The sequence below is a fragment of the Cyprinus carpio genome, chromosome A11 (assembly GCF_018340385.1).
Source record: "Cyprinus carpio isolate SPL01 chromosome A11, ASM1834038v1, whole genome shotgun sequence".
In the NCBI taxonomy this organism is placed as follows: domain Eukaryota; kingdom Metazoa; phylum Chordata; class Actinopteri; order Cypriniformes; family Cyprinidae; genus Cyprinus; species Cyprinus carpio.
In genome coordinates, this window is record NC_056582.1 from 21,146,416 (window position 1) to 21,167,243 (window position 20,828).

The 20,828-nt window shown below is 41.0% G+C and overlaps 1 protein-coding gene across 1 annotated transcript in view; it reads left to right on the forward strand.

Annotated features, from left to right (window-relative positions):
* Positions 1 to 19,329, forward strand: part of LOC109092887 (phenylethanolamine N-methyltransferase) — a 57,014-nt gene extending 37,685 nt beyond the window's left edge. The window contains exon 5 of the mRNA XM_042766977.1: positions 18,123 to 19,329. Within this exon, the coding sequence (XP_042622911.1) occupies positions 18,123 to 18,561 (439 nt within the window). The 3' untranslated portion in view covers positions 18,562 to 19,329. The remainder of the gene's footprint in view (positions 1 to 18,122) is intronic.
* The last annotated feature ends 1,499 nt before the right edge of the window (positions 19,330 to 20,828 follow it).

Below are 20,828 nucleotides of genomic sequence, written 5' to 3' on the forward strand. Positions count from 1 at the left end.
CTACCGTCATGACAAAAGGCTAACTTTTCCTGATTTGTAACATTGAAAAACTACCGTTTGCTTTACGTTCGCTTCTTTTTTGTTTTAGTTTGAGGTAAGATACAAATACTATAAAACTCTGTAACATAGTTTTCTTTTCTTTTCTAATTGGTAACAAACTCTAACACCTTTTTAAATTGTAATGTTACAAACTTTGACTCATGTGTTGTTTATTTTAGATAGATAGATAGATGGATAATCAATTACCTAGTTTTCTTTTTTTTTTAATTTGTAACAAACTTAAACACCTTTTTAAATTGTTTTAACAATTCTTAAATACATACCTTGAAACTTTTTTACTCTTTTCCGAGTAATTCATAATTCTAAAGTATAACCTATAATTTGGATTTAAGAATTACAGTAGAATAATTATGGTGAAAACTTAAGTAAAGATTTATTATTTATTAATAATTATTGTAGTATTTTATTATAATATTATATATATATATATAAAGATGTAACCCTCTTCATCTGTGTGCTCCCCCAAATGTCTCTGCGTTGTGTTTGGGTGATGGTCGAATGAGGAGGACACAAAGATCGTTGTCGTCACAGCAGTGAAGCTTATTTATTGGGCTCTTTATCTGCATCATCCACTTTTCACAAGGAAAATAGAACTGTTAGTTACTAATATAAAAAAATAAAAATGCATACAAAATCATAAAAGAAACAAAGTTTTAGCTGCCATTATATTCAACCTTAAATCAGGGGGGTTCTCAAAGACTGGAAAAATAACTTTCCACATATGACAATTAATGTTAAATGGCACATGCATCCCAAATACAAAAAAATAAAACCCAAAATACTCAGATAAACGTTAAACACAAGACAATATACAGAAAAATATTCCCCACCACATGGAAGGTACAACCCATTAAATAATATCAGAAATACAAAACAATCCTTCGCAAATAACTGCACATATATGTTAGTTAACATTTTTAACAGCAGTATATTTCTTCAAATAACATGGATGGCCAATATAATTAAAGAAATGTAATAGATGTAACAGAGAACAGTGAAAACCATCCTTACCTTTTCACAAGGAAAATAGAACTGAATTAAACAACAGCTCCACCCATGTGAAGAAGGGCTCACTCAGTGAAAATACTCAAAGAACACAGCTCCCCCCTAAGGCTGGGAGAAACATTTTACATTTTCCCTACATATATATATATATATACGTATATATATATATATATGTATATATATATATATGTGTGTGTGTGTGTGTGTGTGTGTGGGTTTTTCCCATGAAACTATGTTATTATGTAACAAAAAAAAAAAAAAAAAAAAAAACACTTTTATCTTGTAAGCGCAGCTAGCAAACAATCCGCGGGATTAATTAACTCGGCTCGTCTGCCGCTTCCCTCCTGTTGAAAATGAACTGACGGTTGCCGCATATCGGTGCAGTAAGGGATGAAAGGGGCGTTTTAGCACCGCCTAAACATTCAAAACATAATCAAAATTTTTACCCATAAACAAAACTACAAAAAATCCATCTACATTTTTGTTTTCGGTTTCTTAAACAAAACGAAAAAACGAAAATCAAACAATTTCTCATTTCTCTTTATTTCTTTTTAAGTAGAAAATCAAATGACCAAGAGATTCACAGACCCTTATTATAGCACTTGCATATCATTGATTTTTAGTTGATTTTGATTGCTTCCATTGTCCTCATTTGTAAGTTGCTTTAGATAAAAGGGTCTGCTAAATGACTAAATGTAAATGTAACATCAACAACAATCCTTTCTGAGGGAGAAAGTACAACTGTGCCAAGTAGTTCATTATAGTTGACATAATTTTCAGTCATTTCAAATCTAATAAAATATGTATTTAATTAATTGGCAAAAACAAATTTCATTATCTGTCATGATAGATTAATTTATAGATGTTAGTCATGTCATTCTTTTAAAAATATCCAACACCTTCTTATTGTTATTGGCCTTAAACTCTGACAATCTAAACGCTGTCTATAAGATGCTTTAGCTTCCTTTAGTTTGAATTTTAGTGTTTTTTGTTTTTTTTTTCTGCCTAAGTAATGTAAAGTTTTATTTTTAAAAGATGCTTTCCTCTGATTCATAACTTCCTTAATATATTTGGTTACATATGATTATTTGGATAAACTATGATCTCTTTAGTAGGAATAACTGTATACAAAAGTTAATTTAATCACTTCATCTTTCATCTTTAAACTTCCTTTTATCTAGCGAAACTTCATGAAAGATTTCCCAGTCTGTCCATTCAAACCAAATTATTCTCTAGTTTCATTTGACCACAGCCTCATCACTTTCTCTTCCTGTTTACCTCTTTTAAGTTTAGTCTTATGAAAGGTGAATCCAGGTACCCCAAAAAGAGAGTCAGTCATTGTAGATTGTAACAAACTTTCTGTAAAGCATAACAAATATGCCACTTGGAATTCATTACAGTATCTTGTATAAGATCTTATGATGTCCATCTTGTTCAGTGAGCACATGTTACTGAAGGTGAAGGATGGCAAAGGCAGCCGAATACATGTCCATCAGAAGTGATTCCGAATACCGCTTCTCCTTCCTCATTCCTTGTATTTCGATCTAATCATTTCATGTATATTTTCCACCATCAAGCTTTCGAGACATTTTTAAGCTTATCTCCAGCAAAGTCTTTCAGCTGTACTGCCATATTAGCGGTGGCTTTACGCTGTTTGCATCCATCCTCCAGCTCCCACGTGCGACTGTGGTTTGCGTCTCTAAACATAACTCAGCTAGGCCAATAGTCTTTAGAACCAAAACCAAGAATAGGAATAAAACTTTCTAAATATTCATTATTTTACTTTATTAAAACCATAGATAAACATTTAACAAAAAACATTAAACAGTAAACCAAACAGACAAGCACAGCATACTGAAAGCAGTGTGCAGCTGAGCAGTGCTACTCTTTAGCAAACATGCCCGCGCGGGCCTACTGCAGGTTTTCTGTGGGACAGTGCGGGTACAGCAAACCCACACTAAACCAGTGTGGGTGAGCCCATGTGGGACCACAGCGATTTTGCCCTTTTGGGCCCCATGATGGTTTTCTGTGGGCAACCCACTGTGGGCTTACCAACAATAAATCCACCTGGGGCCCCTTGAGGTGTAGCCCATTCGGGGCCCACAGAAGTTTTGCCATTTTGGGCCCCCATGAGGGTTTTCTGTGGTCAATCCACCATGTTAACAACACAGGAGAGCTACAACTTTGTTTTAAGATTGGATGCTATTCAAAATAAACATTTTTTTTTTAATCTACATGCAAACGTTGCAAGATTTCTGTGACAATGACAGTAAAATGTAAACAGTAAATTGTCCATAACAAAAAAAAAAAAAAAAAAAATATATATATATATATATATATATATATATATATATATATATATGGTGTTTAAAAATACAATATATATATATATATAATGTCATTAAAGGGGTCCTATAATACTCTTTTACAAAGTCTTGATTTTGTTTTAGGGGTGCACTAGAACATGCACTCATGCTTGGTGTTTAAAAAAAACACATTATTTTTCACAAAATTTACATTATTACAATACCTTTATCCCCAGCCTTGCACAAATGGCTTGATTAGTTCTGGGTTTGATGAAGGCTTCTGAAAAACGAATTGTGATCCCCAGTCCGCAATCTGCCGCATCCCAATACTGTTTTCGGAAAGAAAATGATGTGTATACGGAACCCGAACCCCTAAAGGGAATAAATACTCAAATTATCATTGTGTAATTATACTGTAGGCCTATGTAGCAGGTTTATTTGTATACTTATGAATTCCACCAAAAAATATTTCTTTTTGTATTACTGGGAGTTTCGTTTTGGCTTCATTCTGCCTGCCCCTCGGGTTAGTGCAGTGCGTGCGTGTGACGTCATCAGACCGGGGACTTGCACCGCGCAAGGTTGACCTCAGTCAGAGCAATGCTGGATTTGACTGAGGTGAGTTCACGTCAGGTCTCTCCGATAATAAAACGGATATATAAGTTGCTATTATCACTTATTTGTTGATTTATCACTGTGTAAGAGTGTCTATGATGATGAGTGAATCTTGCAGTAGTCTTAATGAACTATGAGCCGCGATATTGTGTCTTTTATATATTAAATGCAGTTCGGTAGCTGCTGCAGCACGTGGTGAGCTAGCTGTTCGGCAGGCCATTAACATTGTATTGACGCGATGCTATTTTTTTTTAGATGCTAATCTGATGTCACGCAACACTCATTGCCATATTGTTTATGACCGCAGGTATGTTTTTTTTGTGTGTTTGTGCATATTTGTTCTAGATGAATGAATGAATATATGTGTGGTTTATCTAATGGAATTAACCCTTTAGGCGCCAGGGTTTTTTTGAAAAAATGCTGGATTTTGACATCAAGATTTCAAAAGCTTGTGGCTTGAAAGGGCTTAAAGAAAAACGTTGGGCATGACCGAAAGTTTATGTGGGGTGTAAATATACTCATCTAATTTGGATATTATGACGTCATCAGGGGCGACCATCTTGAATTTCATAATATTCAGGAAATAGTAGATATTGAATTGATGTTTGAACTTATATGCATGTATTGTTTTTTTTTTTGTTTTTTTTTATCCTCATTCAAAGTGATCAGAAAAGAGGAAACCAACAATAAAACAGGAGAAAGTACTAAATTATTACTATATTACTATACTAAATAGTAGTAAAACGCATGTGAACAGTAACCTACTTTTTGATCAGTTCATCAGTAATATTCAGGAAAAAATATATATGGAGTGGATGTTTGAACTTATTTAAAAGTTTTTTTTTTTTTTTTGTCTTTTTATCCTCATTCCAAATGATCAGAATAGAGAAAAACCAACAATAACAAAAGGAGAAAGTACTAAATTATTACTATATTACAAAACTATATAGTAGTAAAACACATGTGAACAGTAGCCTACTTTTTGATCAGTTCATCGGTAATATTCAGGAAAAAAATATATATGGAGTGGATATTTGAACTTATTAGCATGTTTTTTTTGTTTTTTTGTCTTTTTATCCTCATTCTAAATGATCAGGAAAAGAGGAAATCAACAGTAGAACTATAGTAGCTATAGTAAATTATTACTATATTACTGTGCCATAGTAAAATGCATGTGTTTTTTTTTTTGATCAGTTGACCAGCTATCTGCCCAATCAGGTATCTAGGTGACAAAGTTTATAGTTCTTGAGAGTATGGTACCTCTCATTGCAAGGCACAGCGCACAGACCTACCCCACACTGACTGCACCTGTACTTTGTCTGCCGGCGGCCCTTAGAGCGTGCACGATCAGAACAAACAACGCAATCTGGCCGATCATCAGCAATGCACAGCCAGTGGCGCTCAGTGAGCCTCTGTGGCATTTCCCCCAACTCCATTGAAGGCCTTCCTGTTTTTTTGCTTTCCCTCTTGGAATAGCCCTCAAGCAAAGCAGTAATAATGTCCTGGACGAAGGCCTTCAGTTGCTTGGGCGGACCAGGAGCACACTTGGAATAGATTATATGGGAGTTCACCACACTGAAGCTCAGAATCGCATTGAAGATGCGATTGTACCATTTCCTACAAACGAAAACAAATATCTAATTTCTCATACCCTAAACATCTCTGAACACACCTCCCATGAAGGTGTTGTACCTGTCAACGCACACAGGTCTGTTTATCTCACGAAAACCAGTGTCGCTTTGCTTTGACCTGATACGTTTCTGAACACATGAGTTTCCTTGAATCGACGAGAGCATAGTGAGACGCTTTGTGTCATGCCATGCACAAACTAAGAGTTTGCCATGTCTCATGAACACTGGGTCATCTCCTTTGCTCAAAGGCAACTCAGATTGTCTCAGGCACCTAGGCATACCACGCCTTTTGCAGTTCACTGTCCCACACATACCAGTGTCATTATTTGCCAGCTCGTTTGCTATGGCTGGTGATGTGTAGTAACTATCCATGTACACCTCATGCCCTTTCCCTGTGTATTGGGCCATCAGCTGACGAACTATTAGATGGGTGGCACCTAAATCAGCATCAGCATCAGCATCAACATTGTGGCCAGTGTACATGGACCACTGCAAAACATAACCTGAGCTGGCCTCACTCAACACATACACTTTGTAGCCATATTTGTCAGGTTTTTTAGGATTGTACTGTTTCAAGGTGGACATTCCTTTGAATGCTATGGTCATTTCATCCAGAGAAAGCTCCTTGAGTGGACCATAAACGGCTGAGAAAAGAGGGATTATCAGATCAATTACTGGACGCACCTTGAACAGCCTGTCATGACCTGGCTGACCCCTGCCCACATAATCACTATTGTTTGCGAAATGGAGGAAAGACAGAATGATCTCAAATCTATTCCTAGACATTACTTTGCCAAACCCAGGTGTGTAACTTGGCCAAAATTCTGCCCAGTAATCCTCAATTTCTGCCTTCTCTACCAGCCCCATACACAAATGCAGTGCTAGGAAGGCCTTCATCTCTGAGACAGAGACATCATACCAATTATGAAATCTGGAATTGGGTTTCAGCTGTTGGGAGTTTAGAAACTGATAAGCATATCTGTTGGTTTAATTTGTAATGAGGTTCCAGAAGTCATCAGTCAGAAAGAGGGACAGAAAGTCTAAGGGTGCAGCACTGGTCAAATCTTTCTCTCCTAGATAACCAAAAGGCTCATCAAAGCGTTTGATCCAGTCCTGATACACTTCTTCATTTCTCAAAAAAACCCAGCCTCCATTGGCATCGCTATTTCCAGCCCTATTTAGAGCCAGATCACCCCTGCTGCCTCTACCACATCTCCCGGCTCTCACACGCACAGCACGGCCACGTCTACCGCGGCCACTCCCACCTCTTTGGGGCGCTGGATCCAAAGAACTAGTGCTACTTCCAACCCTATTTCTTCTACCCCTGCTGCCTCTACCTCTAGCAACAGCTCTCCTATGGACACTACGACCACGTTCACCCCTGCCACCACCATCCCCGTTGGGCAAAGGGTCGAAATTATCATTTGTTTGTGCTTCGTGAACACTCGCGCCTTGCATGGCGGCACCATTACGCTGCAAAGATGTACCGGGAGAAGCGCTATCATTAGACGACCGATCGTCATTTCCAAAAGGAAAATATTCCCCTTCAGAGTCTGAATCGGCGAATAACATTTTGCAACACATCCTCACGGTACAACCTTTTATTGGCCATTTGGGCGATTTTCTCTCATAAATCTCACGATTTACTCAGACGCTCTGAACTGAACTGTTTCCGCGTCAATGACACGAGAGCTCACTTGCTCTGCTATTTGCTCGAACACTTTGAATAGGAACATGACGTAATGTTGGTCTACAATCAAAGTACTACATGTCTGCCATCTAGTGGTAGGGAATACAAATGAGATATTACACCATATTAGGATCTACAGCCTGTTTTATTAAGTATGACGTCTTGTCGCAATTTTGCGACTTTGGCGCTTAGAGGGTTAATGAATGACTAAGGGGAATTTACAATGTGTTTTTCTATTGGGAATATCTGTGATATTTTTCTTTGTATTTGTTTTGATTACAAATGTATGTAGTTTTTTCTTTATGAAAAGAGGTTAAATGTGATTAACCCTCTGGAGTCTAAGGGTATTTTTGGGGCCTGGAGAAGTTTTGTCATGCCCTGACATTTGTGCTTTTTTCAGTTTCTTATAAATATCTAAATGGCTAAAGTCTAATCTCACTGTAATCAGCACAAACTAGGCTATAATAATATGTGAGCAGCATGTATGTACATGATTGTGTTTTTGAGAAAAAAAATGTTATGCGTGGTTAGTGAAAAACTAAAAATGTTAAATCACTTGAATAAGGCAATAAAACACATACAGAAAATTGGTTCCCAGGAATTTTGAGAACTGGAGCTTGTAGCCTAGAATTTTTTTTTTTCTAAATGATGTGAAAATCATCTTGTTTACTCACGTACAGAAAACAATATATTGATTTAAATTTTCTAAGACACTTTTTGTTGGTAAAATTCATATGCTAGTAGGCGTCAACTATCATGAATTCACACCTGAGAAGACAAAGGCCTGCATAATGAGCTGCATAATGAGCCATTCAGTCAGCTGTGTCACTGAGAGGGATGAGTTACAAGAAAGAATGTGAGGACAAAATAAATGTATATAATTTTATGTTTGTAGTTTATTTAGAATATATTTAATTATCCCACAACATAATTTAATATTCCCTTGTGAGTCCAGTTAAACAGTTTATTAGGATCAATCAAAGCTGACTTTCAAACTGAATTTTTTGCATCATTACTCCAGTCACACAATCCTTCAGAAATCCTTTTAACAATCTTATTTTCTACAAAAAACATTTATTGTTATTATTATCATTATTATCATTATTATTATTATTATTATTAATGTTGAAAAGAGCTGAGAATATTTTTTTTAGGTTTTTTAGGGGGGATAAATTGAAAGAACAGCAATGATTGTTACATTTGTTACAGTTACATTTATTGTTACATTTATATTATTTACATCAAGCTTTTGAATGGTATATTAGTGTATATTGTTATTTGAAACTTCATAATATTTCACTTGATTATACATTTAGTCAGGAATTATAGTTTTGGAAAAAGTCTTTGGAAAAAGACTAACTAGTAAAATGTTTACACGTTATGTGAAAACTAGTACAAGTATATAAATAAATAAAAAGAGACTTACTCATGTTTATGATCTCTGCTGGATAAAGTGTTTCATTCTTTTTTTCTGAGGAAATCCAAATCTCAAATCCTCAACCACATCACATCTTTTTGGGGTGAATTATGTCTTATTCCTCTCATCGCGAAGCAAACAGTAAAATAAAAAAAAACTTCAAGAACAGTCTCGCAGCGTTGTCTTCTGTTGTGTGGGCGTATTCAAAAGCCGCGCGCTTCAGTGAAACATTTGAATCTCAAAAGCGCGCTCGGCGCGGGGGCGTGGTCGCATTAGAAGACAACTAATGCAAAAAAAAAAAACAAAAACCTCATTCTTTTCATATGGATTACTTTATCACAGAATATTTGTTTTCAGCAGCACTTGTTTAGTTTAAAACTAGACATGCCAGGCTTTCTATAGACATCTCTCTCATGTCTCTTCGTTGAGTATTCACTGAGTTACAGTTCATTTTAATGACGCATTTGTAACTGAAGATCAGTGCAGACAAAGGCTGCAGACAGCACTCCTTGTTTGTTATCTTTATTTTATAAGTGCACAAAGTTTTGTTGTTATTATGTCTGTATACAAAAAAAAGTAGACCCTTTACAGATTCGATTGATGTATTGCTCTTATCTGTACGATAAAAACTGAAAGTGTAATTTAAGTTCTTTTCGGGGTTATCAGGAGAAAATACCCCAAAACGCGTATACGCGTTAATCGACTCCAGAGGGTTAATGTAAATACAGTCAGAGCAATGCTGGATTTGACTGAGATGCTAATCTGATGTCACGCAACACTCATTGCCTTATTGTTTATGACCGCAGATAATAAACTACATTGTGACAGCCAGTGCCTATGTGTCTACTTGAAAACAACCCCGAACACAACGCAGACAGACAAGGCAGGTTACATTGGTGCCGTGACCTTCTGGATTCTTCGAGTATCGACGCCACTTCGATCACCGTGGGGACTGCATTGTTTCACCCAAGTGTTGCACAATGGACTCAGTAAATACACCAGTGGGTATGGGTGTTTCTGATCGGGATGTGTATGCTACTGTGGGGTTTGGGAGGGGGAGGTTATTCAAGGACGAGGTTCAGTCACCTGATGTGGGAGGGTTGAGAATGCCCAGGGTGTGTTCCAGTCGTGTCCAGTTTTCCCCCTGTCTTTCCCCAAGTGAGCGGCGTACCCAATCAGCCCCTAGTGATGATGTAAGAGCCCTTATTACAGAGTTAGCCAGCCAAATTGGCCAGTCTATTGCAGACCAGCTGCAACGTAATAGGGATGTAACAGCACACGACACCTCTGAAAAAAAGGGGGGTTCACAGCCTGAACAGCAACCGACAGAGTTTAATTTGTCCGGTGTTAGGCTAGTAATGCAATCTGATGCTAAGGAGCCTCCTATTTATAGGGGTGATAGCAGTGATAAGTGTTCTGTCCGGGAGTGGGTGGAAATGGTAGGGGCATATTTTCGTAAGAGTAATGTTCCAGTACACCAGCAGCTACAGGAGATACTAGCTAAGCTAAGGGGGAAGGCTAGAGATGTAGTACGGGTTACCCTACGACATAACTCCACTGACGCGACTCCCGACTTTGTCTTTGACATACTGAAACAACACTTTAGTGAGTTGATCTACTCATCCATGCCAATGGCTGACTTTTACAACATCAGGCCACTGTGAGACAAAGGGGTGATGGACTACTGGATCAGGTTGAATAATGCCATTGATATCGCTGACGAGTGCTTAAAGAGACAGAGACGAAGTGTTGAAGATCCGGGACGAGAGGTATGCATGATGTTTATCAAGTTTTGCCCAGACCCCATACTCTCTAACAGACTCAGCTTCAAGGCGGCCGAGGAATGGACCACGAGCGAGGTCCAGGAACGCATTGACGCCTACCAGAGGGAACTCAGGATGCGCACGCTGACCAGTTCTCATACCCCAAAGAGACACATAGTCACTCACACCCAGTCAGCCATGTCACGAGAGCCAGAGCTGTCTCAACCAGCACCAGCAGAGCCCCAGTTTCAGCTGCCTTTTTCCCAGGGGCTCGTTCCACCTCAAGCCACTATGTTTGCTAACGCATCAGTTCAGATGCCAACATCACAGCTTTCACCTTTAGCAGAACAGTTTGTGCCCAATTCCCCAGCTGTTCACTTGCCTCAACCATCCCATGCACAGTCTGTTCCACAACATGCACAGTCACCAGCATTCTTTCAAGCTCCCCAGTCCAGTCACGCCACCACAGCCACTGCCGCAGCTGTTGGTGTGAATAGCATGAATGCACTGATCAGTCTTCTAGATCACTTGGTGGTGCGTCAGAATGTCCAAGCCCCTGCACATGAGCCATCATATGCTCCAATGCCCTTTCAGAGGAGGAGTTGTAGAGTCTGTGATGATGTCAGACATTCCACGCTCGCACATTGCAGGAGAGAAAACCTGTGTCTCGCGTGTTTTGCTCCTGGTCACTGGAAGAAGGACTGTGACAAGTATGGACGGAAGCGGGTGGGCCAGGCTGATGCCAGTCGAGGGCCTGCCGGCGGGAAACTAGAGAGCCCACACTTGAAGAGGGGCAGTGTGGGGGATCAACACGAAACCCTCATTGGAGACGAGGACTTGGAGCTACTTTACGTTAATGCCTGTTCAGCCGTACCAGAAGGTCTTCAGGTCGTGGTTCAAGGGTCTGCAGAGGTGCCAGCTTTCAGTGAATTATTCTACGTCCAGGTTGTGGTTAATGACAAGGTGGAGCTGAAGGGCATGATTGACTCAGGATCCATGGCTTGTACGATGAGTGAGGGGGCTGAAGCATTACTCAAGGCGGTGGGAGTCCTTCTTGAAGAGCCTGAATCAGCCGAAAGAATTGTGCTTGTCGTTTGTGGGGGAAAGCAGACACGTCCCAAAGGTGTTTATGACTTGACGCTGTCTGTGTATGGAGTGAAGTGCGCTGTTCCTGTTCTGCTTGTGCCGGGCCAGCGTGATGAGCTCATCATTGGTTTAAACGTCCTCAAGCACCTCGCACGTACCATGAAGAGCGATGAAAACTACTGGAGACTCATATCAGCTGGAGGCAAGAAAGTACAGTCAGACTGTGACCAGTTCCTTGACATGCTGTCCTGCTCCACAAGATGGAAGAGTGAGGATGTCCCAGACAAGATCGGCCCTTTGAAGCTGCCTCATGCTGTCACACTGGAACCGCAGCACGAACACCTGGTGTGGGGTAGGCAATCCAGCAAGGTGCCGATGTCTCCAGGCAGCACAGTCATTGTGGAGCCATGTGGTTCCAGGTCAAGTCCACGGGATGTCCTTGTGGGTCGTGTCATCACTGCGATGTGGGCTGACAGGTGGGTGCCCTTGAAGATGATGAACCTTTCGCCGAAGCCAATCACATTGAGACGTAATGCCATCATCGCTGATGTGTTCCCGTGTCTTGCTGTGGAGGACTTCAACATTCAGCAAGGTCTGTGTGAGATAGAGGGCTTGGAGCCAGAGAGTGTTATAGTTTCAGCTGCCACGGATGCTGACCTCAAAGAACGCCTGTCCAACCTGGGGTTGAGCGATTTGGACATTGACTCATGCCAGGCTAGCTTTTGGGCGAAGAAACGTCTTGTCGAACTGGTTGGAGAGTATGACGACATCTTCTCCAGACACTCACTTGATTGTGGCGAGGCGAGAGAGTTTGTGCACAACATTCGCCTGACAGATGATCGCCCATTTCGTATGCCATATAGGAGAGTCCCTCCTGCACATTACCAACAGCTACGACGCGCGCTCTCAGACATGGAGGAGAGGGGGATCATCCGCAAGTCCGTCAGTGAGTATGCATCCCCTCTCGTCATGGTGTGGAAGAAAGATGGTGGGCTCAGAATCTGCACAGACTTCAGGTGGCTGAATGCACGGACTTTAAAGGATGCTCACCCACTGCCTCATCAAGCCGACTGTCTAGCAGCACTGGGAGGTAATGCTGTTTTCAGTACAATGGATCTGACCTCAGGCTTCTATAATGTTCCGATGTGTGAAGACCACAAGAAGTATACAGCCTTCACGACACCTGTTGGTTTGTACGTTCACCACAGGGGCTTTGTACACCTGTTGGTTTGTACGAGTACAACAGGATGCTCTGCAACTTAGACGACCTACTTGTCTTTGCGCCCACTGAAGAGGAAGCACTAAACAGGCTCCAAGTGGTCTTCAGCAAGCTCAGAGACAACAACCTTAAGCTGAGCCCCAAGAAATGCCATCTTCTGATGTGGTCAGTGAGGTTCCTTGGTCACGTCATCGACCAAAGTGGGGTTGCGGTTGCAGTGGATCCCACCAAGGTTGATGTCATCTGCAAGATGCCAAAGGAGGCTCTGATGGAGGAGGATGGTCGTACTCCATCTGTAAAGAGGCTGAAGTCATTTCTTGGCATGGTGTTCTTCTACCAGTCTTTCATCCCTGGCTGCTCAGCCATTGCCAAGCCCCTGTTTGCCCTGACAGCAGGCCAGAAGAGGAGAGGCCAGACTGGTAGGAGTGGAGGAGGTGCGGGTATGTACAGGAAACTGACTGCGGCAGATTGGACTCCTGAATGCGAGAAAGCTTTCCAGAAGCTCAAGACAGATCTGCTCAACTGTGCTGTATTGGCCCATCATGATTTCTCCAGACCATTCATCCTGTCCGTTGATGCATCCCTGGACGGGCTTGGGGCTGTGTTGTCACAATTGCCAGTAGGGGAGGACAAGGCTCGCCCCATTGCTTTTGCCAGTAAGACCCTCAGCAAGTCACAGCAAAGATATCCCGTTCATCGTCTTGAGTTTATGGCACTGAAATTGAGCGTCTCTGAGAAGTTCAGTCACTGGCTGAAGGGACATGACTTTACCGTGTGGACAGACAACAACCCGCTGACCCACATCATGACCAAGCCCAAGCTCGATGCATACGAACAGAGATGGGTAGCCAAACTGTCTTCATACAACTTCGACCTGAAATACATCCCAGGCCCAAAAAATGTTGTAGCAGACGCACTCAGTCAAGATCCCTTTACCACTTCAGTTAGCAGGCGTCTGATCCAAGAGCCATATGGTAGCCTAGTGCAGGAGGCTGAAGGTGCGGAGGCTGAGGAGGTGCAACAGACATTCAGACTGGGCGTCCAACACCACCAAGCGGTTCAACAGCACGAGCCGCCACATGACACCGCAGGCTCCTACAGTGCAGCTGAAGTCAAAGCTGCTCTAGCCTCTCACAGTTTCTGGAGGAGTGGTGTGGAGAACAGGGCTTGGCTTTGTCTTGGCCAACATGTCCAACAGCTGCAACCTGCAGGGCAGTGTACCCTGCCCTCACTCACTCTGCGCGAATTGGAAGATAAGCAGCTTCAGGATCCCACTATATCTTCGGTTCTCCCGTTTGTGGTCCGCAGACGTCGGCCATCCAGACGAGAAAGGCACAGTATGGGCCCCAGTTCGTTGGCATTACTGAAACACTGGGAGAGGCTAGTCATTCGGAATGGTGTCTTGTACCGAGAAACGAGGGATACTGTGAGTAGGATGAAAAGATTCCAGTTGCTACTGCCAGCCAGTTTGAGGGGTGATGCCTTGAAGGGAGTTCATGACTTAGCAGGGCATCAAGGACAGGCGAGGACGCTCCATCTAGCGAGACAGCGCTTCTTCTGGCCCAATATGGAGAGAGATACGAGAGAGTATGTGCGATGCTGTGAGAGGTGTGTACTTGCAAAATCCCTGGAGCCCTCAGCACGAGCCCCCTTGGAAAGTATTAAAACTTCCGCTGCCATGGAACTGGTCTGCATTGATTTTTGGTCAGCAGAGGATAAGAACAAGAACTCTGTTTATGTGCTGGTGGCGACTGACCACTTTACGAAAATGGCTTTTGCCTTTCTTTGCAGGAACCAGACAGCCAAGCTAGTGGCCAGAAAGTTATGGGATTGTGTCTTTTGTGTCTACGGGTTCCCTGAGCGCATCCACTCTGACCAGGGCCCTAGTTTTGAGAGTGAGCTGGTGTCTGAGTTGCTGCAGCTGTCGGGGGTGGCAAAGTCTCATACAACGGCATATCACCCAATGGGCAACGGGGGCACAGAGCGCTTTAACCGCACACTGGGCAACATGATACGGAGTCTTCCTCTGAGAGCCAAGCAAGAATGGCCACAGCAGATCCAGACGCTGACATTTGCATACAATGCGACTGCTCACGAAACGACCGGCTATGCACCCTTCCACTTAATGTTTGGCCGCGTTCCGAGGCTCCCAGTTGATGTTGTCTTTCAGTCTGTTCTGCATGACCTCACTGTGACTGACTTCAGCAGCTACTCGAGGACCCTGCTATCTTACCTGTCTGAGGCAGCCAACATCGCCCAGCAGCATGCCACTAAAGAGCAGGAACAGCGGGCTCGTCAGTACAATAAAAAGGTCAGAGGGGTTTCCTTACATGTTGGAGCCCAAGTGCTGCTCGCGAACAAGGGAGAGAAAGGAAAAAAGAAGTTGGCCGACAAGTGGGAACCTGCAATGTATACGGTAGTGGAGCGGAACCCCAAGACTCACATCTACAAGATCAGTGATGCCTCTGGCCAGAGCAAGGTTGTGCACAGGAAACTTTTGCTTGACTTGAGCTTCCTTACTATCCAAGACACCCTGGAGAATCAGTCTTTTGTCAGCTCAACAGAAGTTGAAGGCACAAGTGTCTGCGGAGATGTGGATAGCCTGAGCAATCTGGAGCGAGAGTCTTCCTTGGCACGGACGTCCTCATGGGTTCTGTTAGACCCAGATCGAGCTGCTGAGGCTTCAGCAGACGAAGAAGTTTCTATTCCTGAATTTGAGGATGAGTCTCACGCTCATGAAGACATGGCCGGTTCACCTGAAGCGACTCTGTCTGACCCAGACCTTGTTCAGTCAAATGCACCTACTGACGTTGATACGACTCCGACTGACTCAACCCCCACTCAAGCCTGCTCACCTGCTGACTCTACTGCGACTCAGACTGCTGTAGTTGATAACAGAATTCAAGGCAGGGTCGTAACTAGAACTGGGAGGGTGGTTAGGTCTGTCAATAGGCTTATTGAGAGTATGGTTCAGAGACCTGTTATATGGGGCCTCTCTTTGCCTCAGAAAGTTTGATTTAGAGTGCACACCGTTAAGTTTTTCTCTTTTCAAACGGGGTTTTTGTTTTTTTTCCTTCCTTAAATGTGAAACCGTACTGTGGGGTTTTTCAAGCCAGGGGACCAGATGTTTAGGGGTGTAGGCTGCACCTTTATGTTCCTGAGAGGATGAGGGCCTGATCAACCTTCTTTTTTTCTCTTGATCTGTTTTACGGATGGTTTTTACTGAACTTTGGGATTAGATTTCATTGTTATTTGGTCCGGGTACGAGTGTGTTTACATTAATGCATTTTTGTCATTATTTTGGTGGAATTCAGGGGGGAAAAATATTTCTTTTTGTATTACTGGGAGTTTCGTTTTGGCTTCATTCTGCCTGCGCGTCGGGTTAGTGCAGTGCGTGCGTGTGACGTCATCAGACCGGGAACTTGCGCCGCGCAAGGTTGACCTCAGTCAGAGCAATGCTGGATTTGACTGAGGTGAGTTAACGTCAGGTCTCTCCGATAATAAAAAGGATATATAAGTTGCTATTATCACTTATTTGTTGATTTATCACTGTGTAAGAGTGTCTATGATGATGAGTGAATCTTGCAGTAGTCTTAATGAACTACGAGCCGCGATATTGTGTCTTTTATATGTTAAATGCAGTTCGGTAGCTGCTGCAGCACGTGGTGAGCTAGCTGTTCGGCAGGCCATTAACATTGTATTGACGCGATGCTATTTTTTGATTTTGATGCTAATCTGATGTCACGCAACACTCATTGCCATATTGTTTATGACCCCAGGTATGTTTTTTTTGTGTGTTTGTGCATATTTGTTCTAGATGAATGAATGAATATATGTGTGGTTTATCTAATGGAAATAATGAATGACAAAGGGGAATTTACAATGTGTTTTTCTATTGGGAATATCTGTGATATTTTTCTTTGTATTTTTTTGATTACAAATGTATGTAGTTTTTCTTTATGAAAAGAGGTTAAATGTGATTAATGTAAATACAGTCAGAGCAATGCTGGATTTGACTATAATGCTAATCTGATGTCACGCAACACTCATTGCCATATTGTTTATGACCGCAGATAATAAACTACATTGTGACAGCCAGTGCCCCTGTGTCTACTTGAGAACAACCCCGAACACAATGCAGACAGACAAGGCGGGTTACACCTATATAAATTGCGAGCATCTGGGAGTTGATATTATGCCTGGCATTGAAACTGCTTTTGAGTGTACGATCACTTTTTAGTTTCACTTTCACTTTCGAGATTCGCGATCGAATGTACTCTGCTTATATGGAGCAGCAGTACTTACCACACATTGTACAAGATTAGATGTTTTGTCAGTGGTGCTCAGAATCTACAAATCATTTGCTATTGTCCTCATTCATCTCTCCTATTTACTCTGTTTATGTGGTAAGTCAAATTGTATGTACTGTAATGTAACAGGCAACCATTAGCAAATGTTATTTGTTTTCCGTGCCTTTCTGAATACGGATTCATGCTTCAGGCACACACCCCACCTGCTGACAAATAACTGCATTTACGTACAGATAAGTGCAACGTTAATATGTATTATGTTTATTTTTTTTCAAAATCAGAAATTCAAAAGGTACTGTAAATATGCATTGCTGTCAATTTTAATAGTTATTTATGAATTACTTTACGTATTACAAAACATGAAGCTCTTCTTCTTGGTCAATGTCTTGTCTGATGCACTCAACCAAGTGTTCTAACCACAACCTCGCTCCTCCCCACCCCCAACAATTAGAATTTCCGTAGGCGATAATTATTTTAATGATATTCTAATGGGCCGCTTTTTGATATCACAAAACCCAGAAAACAACGCTGTAGTCCAAACAAGCCGTTCGTTGTAATTCTTGAAAAGGGATTTTTTTTAAAAAAACGAAATAACTCACTTTGGAGTGGAGATTTGTAAATTTGAAGATCTTTTTTTTATGCCCAAACATATACACTACACATTGACTAAAATTCAAAAAGTGAAAAAGCATAATAGGACCCCTTTAAGTTAAGGCAGTAAGGTCAAATAACAAAGTATTTTGAAAACATGCCATTGTCTTTATGATATTACATAATTCTCTCACAGTTGCACATGAAATCATGTCCCATTTGTGTTCCTGGTCTTATTTTACTTTAAGTCTTTTATGTATGTATTTACTATTTTCTTTCACTCAGATTTGCAACCTATTTCACTCTTTACATATTTATTTTGCAAATGCCATTTCATGTTGACAAAAATAAATATAAACAGTCCAGATGTAAAATTTGCACTTAATATCTAATAATCTAATCCAATGTCCTGAACCTTTTAATTTTCTCTAGTTCATCGGCTTGGGCAGAAAAGGCAACACGTCTTCGCTCAGTTGTGTCTGATGTGGTGCCAGTTGATGTACACCAGTCCTTTCCATTATCACCAGAGTTCTTGCACCCTTCTGGAGCAGACTGTCTGGTTTCATCTTTCTGCCTGGAGAGTGTAAGCCATGACTTGCTTTCCTTCAACCATGCATTAGACAACATCTCCAGCCTGCTTAAAAAAGGTGGTTACCTCCTGCTTATTGGTGCCCTGGGAGAGAGCTTCTACATGGGGGCACCAGGGCTGTACATACCTGTGGTCCCTCTGGATGAGTCTCAGGTCTGTGCTAGCCTGAAGGCCAGTGGATATGAGCTGTTGCAGTTGTGTATTTACCACCTGCCTCCAGACATGAAAGTGGGAGTGGATGATGTCACTGGTGTGTTCTTTGCAAAAGCTAAGAAAACATAAACAATTTAAGTTGAAGAGTAGTACAGTATGTGGCCAACCAGAGCATGCTTTCTACTGCCCTGGGCGCCAGCCGCCGCTGCGTCTGTGAAATGCATTTGCAACATTTGACTGCTGAGTGGCGCTTTAACCACAAGTCATCAAGCCAACTCTTCAAAGTGCATTTTCACAAATAGCTGTCAGCTTTGACTCGCCGGTGTTACATTTGATGGCTGCAGTTGGAAGAAAATGAAAGAAGAACACTGTAGGCCTAGATAAAATATTTCATATTCACAGATGCAAATTTAGTAATTAAGAAGTTATGTGCATTTCTCATTTAGTGCAAATTTAAGCAGGATAAATGGCAAGTCTATGAGCCTTTGCTTATATTTAAGCTTAGCTAAGTATTACACTTTATTTCAGATGTGAAACATTTAACAGGTGTGCAGCATTATTTATATAATATAAATCATGTGTTATATTACCTTAAAGAAATGGTGGTTTCCTTTCATCGGAGTATTAAAAGCGGTAGCCTATTTCAGGCTAGGCTACATACATGGATTCTAAATGTCAATATTCTTCCATTACTTAATACCTGTCACAAATACATTTTAATTTATATATTAAAATTCATTTAATAAAACAGCATGCATTTTTGTCACGCACATACTTTGCTATTCGTTACCTGTACTTTATTTTACATAAGAACTACAGGGGTAAAAGATATCTGTTCAATAATTAAGAAATTGTTGTGTAATTTATGAATTCTTTCCTTTATTTTAGTACAACGTGAGGCACTGTATAATTTCGCTACCATTATTTAGGCCTAACTAAAACAAGAAACGGATCAATTAAAGAGCAGGTCATATGGTATTTTAAAGTGTCCCAATATTGTATTGGAGTCCCCTACATCAGGTTTAAATGCATCTAAGGTCAGAAAACATTGTAATTTTCTCAGAATATACATTTAATATTAGAATCATTTGCCAATGATTAGGAAATGATTTGTTTCAAGCAAGTTCGGAGCAAGCCCCTCCCTTCCTCAAGCCTACTCTGCTCTGATTGGTCAGCTGGCCAAACCTGTTGTGATTGGCACAGAGATGAGTCCTTGAGCCAGTTAGCCAGCGCTACCATTGACAAAGCACCTTTACATAAAACCAATAATATAGTCAATCCGTTCTTATAATGACATAAAATACAAAAACACTTATGCAAGCGAATCGTGCCCACACCTAAAGTTTAGCTGCTAAACTGTGAACACTAGGTGGATACGTTAGCCGAGTGCTAATGTGACTAACTGATTAAACAATACAGTTTGTAAACCAAAAATATGTCTACTGTAATGTTTGAAGAACGAAAGACAAAAGACGCTTGGTCTTAACTTTTAATCAGAACGCAGAACAGTTGTATCACAGGAGCACCAGCCGAAATCACTCATCTCTCCCGCATTAACCCTGTAACTGCCAGTGCAGCACAATAAACAGCAGTTTCACAATTATTATAAAGTCTGTGTGCTACACTACATTCTTTATTATTAAACAAAGTAATTAGAACAACGTCAGTCTACAATAATCAACATATTGCGAATTTTTAGAACTACTTCAGTAAGCTTTATCTGGAAACCTAAAGCTGCACTAGGTATACATCACATATTGGCACAAAAAATTATATTTTGAGCACTCAATTGAAAATGTACACCTAACGTATCAATCGTACTACTTACAGGTCGTGGTTCAAAGAGCTTGTTAGTCCAAATAAGAAGATTAGAAGCCAACGAAGATAAAAGCCCAGATTAGAGAAGCAGTTCTTGATAAAATTGACATGCACACAACAAAAGGCTCGAATTGTATTTCTGTGGTATCCTTGAACACCGCGTCTTCTCAACATGATGTAAACGCACTAATAGCAAAAGTGTTTGTGGGCAGATCAGACTCTGTTCGTATTTCGCGGGCAGGCTGCGATTATGCAAATGTGTTACCCAGTGACGTACACCGGTAACAGGCAAAAGAGTCAAAAATATAACGACTCGTTACGGCGATTCAGAACCGACTCTCTCTTTTGAGAGACAATATCTTTATTTATCATTCACTTTTTTGATTAACAACTTTGCAGATTGTTTTTCATTTAAGGATAGCTACGTTATAAACTGCAAAAGAGAGATTTTTCAAAAACCCATATGACCTCCTCAACAAACTTGGCACAATTTAGCTAAATCATTGAAACTAAAAAGAAGGGACGGATTAATAAAACATCCTCTGTTTAAACACAAGTTCTCTCATATAATCATGCTG